Source organism: Bison bison, unplaced genomic scaffold, assembly GCF_000754665.1.
Source record: "Bison bison bison isolate TAMUID 2011002044 unplaced genomic scaffold, Bison_UMD1.0 scf7180017864495, whole genome shotgun sequence".
NCBI lineage: Eukaryota > Metazoa > Chordata > Mammalia > Artiodactyla > Bovidae > Bison > Bison bison.
Window position 1 is genome coordinate 6,083,646 of NW_011495054.1, and position 5,750 is coordinate 6,089,395.

Here is a 5,750-nt window from a genome sequence, read left to right on the forward strand (position 1 = left end):
ACCTGCCCTGGATCCGGTACCCGGGTCCTGCGGAGGCGCCTTGAGCCTAGGCCTCTGGCCCCGGCATCGCCAGCATACGCTGGCCAGGGGACCTCCCACCCGCTCCCCTTCTACCCTAGAGGCAGGGGGCTGGAAACCCACCCAGTCACCAGCTCACGTCCCATTCCCAAGCCACGGTTCTCCTGTGCCCTGCGCCTAATATAGGGAACCGAAAGGGCCTTGATGAGAAGGTGAGACCCAGCCGGCAGCCTGTTTCACGTCTGAAAAACATAGGGACCCCAGCACTCAGCACAGAAATCTCTACTTCACCCTGAGGCTTAAGTAAAACTTGGTCCCCTCCTAGCCATCTCTCCATGGCACCTTGATGTTCACACGCTCCCCTTTCTGGGGAAGGCGGGACACGCTATTGTCTGATGTCACTACATTGCTTCTGCATGAACTAAATGGCCCAGAAATTTAAGTTCCAAGCACCACAGAGCTGAGAACCAGTTCTCTGGGACTGATCAGGAATTTGGGGTGGTCTCTGCAGCCCCTCCCCAATAAGCTAAGAGATCTGCACCACCCCCCCCACCCCAGCTCCTACCTGCACAAGCAGGGTTCTGAGTACAACTGGGAGTCATATTTATTGCCTCGTTATCATCCTTAGCAGGAAGGAGTGGGGGAAGGTACAACCACCCTGTGGACTGGACAGGTGCAGACTCCCAGGAGGCCAAGGGGGTGACTGGATTGAACTGGCTTCGGGAGAACAGCCTCCCTCAGGAGAAGGAAGATAAGCAGGAGAAGGGCGACAACAGGGATAGCTACTGTGTGGCTTCCCTCCCTGGGGACGCGTCCACAGTCTGAAGCCCACAGATAGGCCAGGAGCCTGAACGCTGGGTTTGGCCCAGCCTCACCCACAAAAGGACCCAGCCCCCTTTGCGACTCTTGCAGGAATTGGAATGACCTGGCTGGACTTCATGCTTGCTACCCGACCAAAATTCCACAGGGCTTTCATACCCTGTGCCCGGCCCCCCTCCCCCCGGCCCTGACCCCCAGCCAGCACTCCCTAGTTAGGACCCACCTTCCCGAACTGCTCAAAATACTGCTTCACATCCTCCACCGTGGTGTTTACTGATAGGCCCCCAACAAAGATCTTCTTCGTTCGAGTCACCATCTGTTCGGGGAGGGAATGAGAAAGTGGGCATCTGAGTCCTGTGGCCTACCGCCACCAGCGGGGGCTCCAGCCCTCCTGCCGGGGTGCCAGCTGACTAGCTCTCTGTGGCCCTAGCTACTCAGAAGACTCCCCCCACCACCACCCCAAGCTCCCCCCTTGGACTCCCACCTCTGGGCCTGTCGCAGGCAGCTGTACACCCCACACCCTGGCCCGCTCCCTGGGTCTGTGTCAGGAAGCGGGTGGCTGGCTCAGTGACCCAGACCTACAGCCGTACCCCGAAGACCCCACCAGCCACTCCTAGAAGAGGCCAAGGCCCATCCCAGGGTCCCCCTGAACTTAACACCGACATTTTCCTCATCAACCTCTTCCCAACCCAACCTCTGGCAGCCCCGTGGCCCCAGCCCTGTTTTAGGAAGAACACATGGTCCTAATTACCCCAGGAGCGCATGGCTAATCCACGGCAATTCCCAGCCCCATCCTAGCACTAAAGCACCTTCTGTCACCAAACTGCTTAATGGAATTAACCCAATTCCGACCATGTGCTCCCTGGTGCGGCTTCCTTCCAATACCTGGTCTATAATTGCTTTCAGGCCCTCTGCTGGACCCTGGCAGGGATGCCCTTTTCCTGTCTCCCCTGCCCCTCTCCTTTCACTGTGGCCGGAGCTAGGCGCCATGACTCAGAATCGTAAAGCTACCAATTTCCACCAAGCCCTTGCAAAGGGGGAAACTGAGATCTCCTGGAGAGGGACCTAGTCCCGGGACACATGACATCAGCCGACGCAGGGGTCCTGCTCCCAGACTGCAGTCAGCCCACTGCCTGTCTCCTGTTTTCAACTGCTTAAAAACTAAGATGTAGCTAGGTGCCCTGGGAACTGGAATACCACTGTTAGGCCCCTGTGCTGCACCAAAAGTTTTGAGTTCTGTATGGCTCCACTGCTCAGAGAGCTGTTTTGCGGGCACCCAGAAAAATTTGCCACAGCATCAGGGACAAAGAACACTTAGGAAGGCAGCCACAGTCACCCAAGTTGAAAGATAACAGGTAACAGATGCCAGGATCCCTTCCCTCTCTGCAAGCCCAACGTACCTCATCCCAGAGGTGAGGGGAGCTGGGGAGGCGGGGCACCGGGGGTCAGAGGTAGCTCCCTGACCTGTCTCTAGTTCAGCTTCAGTGGGTAAGTGTGGGCTGTATTTGAGTGCCTCCCACCCAAGAGGTGCGGGCACAGAAGTTGTGATCTCCAAAGTCACAGAATTAGAGTCCAAAGTTTGCATGCGTGCATGCTGGCACTTCAGCTGTGTCCAACTCTGTGCAACCCTATGGACCGTGGCCCACCAGGCTCCTCTGTCCATGGGGATTCTCCAGGCAAGAATATTGGAGTGGGTTGCCATGCCCCGCTCCAGGGGATCTTCCTGACCCAGGGATTGAACCCACATCTCTGTGTCCCACGCATTGCAGGCGGATTCTTTACCCTCTGAGCCACTAAGGAAGCCCAGAATCCAAAGTGTATTGACTTCAAATACAGGGCAATGAATCCCCTGAGGGGTTCCTCTTTTTCTCAACACACGCAGCCCCCTCTCCCTAGTCCACCCCAGAGCACAGATGGAAAAATGCGTCATCTCTGCAATCCAGAGAGCAAGGACATCAAGAATCCTCCCTCCTCCCACCCCATGCCATGCCATTAGCACTCCACCCAGAAGCCTCTTCCATAGAAGAGAAAGATGGGAAAATCTCTACTCGTGGTACAAAGCTGCTCCCAGACACAGACATACCTACCTTAGGCTGTGCTCGCCGAGGAAAGGCCACCTTGGGATCAATCTGAAAGAGAAGACAGAGGTAGAGGAGCCTTGGTTATTAAACACAGCCTGAAGATCTGAGGACCACTCTCATCCCAGGACACAGAGGTGACACAGAAGTGACAGAAACCACCGTGGCCTCTGGCAGGAAGATGTAATGGTTAGAGCTGGGCTGTTGGGCTCAAATCCCACTTAACACTGCTTCCCAGCTGTGAGATCGTGCACAAATGACTTAACCTCTCTGAGCCTTAGGCTTGAGCTCACCCGCAAAATGGACCCAATACTGACATCCACGTCAAAGGGTCCTCTGAAGATTATTTGAGGTAATGCTTACAAAGCACTTGTCTAGCCCTCAGCAAGAACCAGAAAAAAAGTAAGCAGAGACTTATTCCTTCCGGCACCAGGTATATTGAAGCCCTTCCTGCCTGAGAGATACCTGTCCAGGTGAGGCAGGCAATCCAGATTACGGGAGCCTTGGGAATGGAAACAATCTTTGCCTGCAAAAGGCTTTGAGATAAGAGTTCGTAAACCACAAGGGTAGACTCCATTCTGTTTTCCCAATACCACCGCCATCTAACAGTCCTTCCTGATGGTGCAAGCAAACAGTTCCCTGGTAGTACAGGTCGGCTTGGGGTGAAACAGAGCACAGGCTTTGGTGACATGCAAGAGCACGGGATCTGGACTCAGAAACTTTGCGCTCCTGGCCAAGTCTGTGATCTTAGCAACTTGCCTGACCCCTCTGAGCCTCAGTTCCCTCATCTGCAAAGTGGGGACAAGAGCACCCACTTTTCCCAGAGGCAGCTGCATGGAATCAAATGAGATAACGCAGGTGAAAGCGTTCCTTTGTGAACTGCCCTTCTTTGCACAAACAAAGGTGCTATTACCAGCGGGCCACCTTTGCCCTTGGCCATGAACAACCAAAGGGGAAAAAGCAAGATGCACCTGGGTACTCCCAGGTACTATATTCATACTAACAAACATCAAAAGGCAGAGCTCGAGATACTGTGATCAACACAGGACCTCTGAGGCCCAGTCATTTCAGAGTTTCTTGCCACTCACGTGGGTGGACACCACTCAGAAGTTCACCAGCCAATCGCAGGCAACATCTGTCTTTCCCCACAGCTCCTTCCGTTCACAACTCAGCCTAGTTCTAGGCAACAGACTCTGTCTCCTCACTGCCTGAATGGCACGAGCCAGGGAACAGCCCTCCTGTTTCCCCCACTGGAATCTACCCACAGAGAAGGAACATCCAAACTCCACACTGGGCAATGCTTCCTCTCTCCCCAAATCCCATGGGGCTCCAGGGATAATTATAGCTGCCCACCGATTTTGTATCTCAATGGACATGTTCATCCTTCTATTTCTTCTGGAGGCCACCAGAACACACCTCTGACAGTCCCCCTGCGCAGACACTGATGGGGAGATGGTACCTAAGCCACGGCCCACAGACCCACGCACAACCAGTCGCTGACACACCCTACCTCCACTCTGACTCACAGCTGGCAACATAAAACCCAACAAGTAAATAAAAGGTGAAAGTCAGAACCCAAAATAGACTCCCCACAATAAGCCTCCCTTCCACCCCCACCCCTTTCCCAGGCTGGAGAACGCCAAACACAAAGCCCCTGCCCTTTGCAAAGTTCCGCATCTCAGAAGGATGCCTAGCTCTTGCTCCTTCCTCCCCTCTCTCTTCCTCTTGTCCATCGTCCATGCCCCTGCCCCCCCAGCTCCAACCCCAGTCCCAACATCTCGGCTTCCTGAGTGCCGCAGAAGCCATCAGTGCATTCTGAGGACAGGGGATGGTAGGAGAACAGGCAGCTTGATGGCAGATAATCACCAAAAACAATAGGCCACTGTCTCTCCATTCCCAGCTTGGGTCACTTGGTCTGCGCCAAGAAGATCCTTTCAGGGCCGGCAAAGTTGAGGCCTGGCCTCATTGGCTCATTACTGCGGGCAAGAGTGGGAGCCACTGGGCAGAGATAACAGGAGCTGGGGACAGGCGGTAGTTTAACAAATTCTTGGGCACAACCAGCTATTGTTGCAGGTAAGCAGGAGCCAGTGACTGACCCAAGCAGGGAGGCCCAGCGCTGGAGGAGAGTGGGGGAGTGTGGAGAGAGATCGCACTGTCCCTGGCAGACAGTCACCCCATCACAGAGGAGCCCTTCCTCGGTTTTCTCCTCTCCCCTCTCCCCTCTAGCCGGGGCCTGGGCCAGCGCCCCCTGCAGGGCCCAAGACACTGGGGAGCGGCGGGACAGCAGCAAAGTGTTCCCAGAGTCTGAATGCCCAGCCAGCGGCTTCTCCCCAGACCCAGCCGGCAAGAGTTGTTTCCAGGCAAGCTAGGGCCCTCCTCATAAATTCCTCCACGGGCAAAGCAGGTTCACATCTTCCACACAAAGCCAGGAGCTCATTGACCAAAAGTCAGGGGAGGGGGGGAGGAAGGAGGGGGGATTCAATAATGCTTTGCCATTGGTCTGGAATGGGGTAGTGGTGGTGGGGGGGGAGCCAAGTACTAGTTAGAGTTCAGAGAAGCCACGGGTGGGTCACTGCAGCCCTGACTCACCCCATTTGGGCTAGGGGAGGGACCTAGCCCCACCCCAAGCTCCTCTCTGAGGCATCAAGATTAGTATGTGCAGGGAGGGGGAGGCAGCTTCACCGTCCCTCCCCGGTCCTGGAGGGACTGGGGTGGGGTGGGGATGTAACATCAATTAGCAGGCTTGGGATTTTGCAGCTCCGTATCCCCTCAACTCGACTGACAAAGTTTCAGAGCGTGGCAGCCCTTCTACTCGGCAAACTCCCTCCTTTCTCC

General features: G+C 55.3%; 1 protein-coding gene across 1 annotated transcript in view; it reads right to left on the reverse strand.

The window, feature by feature from the left end:
• MSI1 (musashi RNA-binding protein 1) overlaps positions 1 to 5,750 on the reverse strand; it is a 24,678-nt gene that overhangs the window by 16,776 nt on the left and 2,152 nt on the right. The window contains exons 2-3 of the mRNA XM_010828839.1: positions 2,925 to 2,966; positions 1,061 to 1,153 (exon numbers count right to left, since the gene is read on the reverse strand). Of these exons, the coding sequence (XP_010827141.1) occupies positions 1,061 to 1,153; positions 2,925 to 2,966 (135 nt within the window). The remainder of the gene's footprint in view (positions 1 to 1,060; positions 1,154 to 2,924; positions 2,967 to 5,750) is intronic.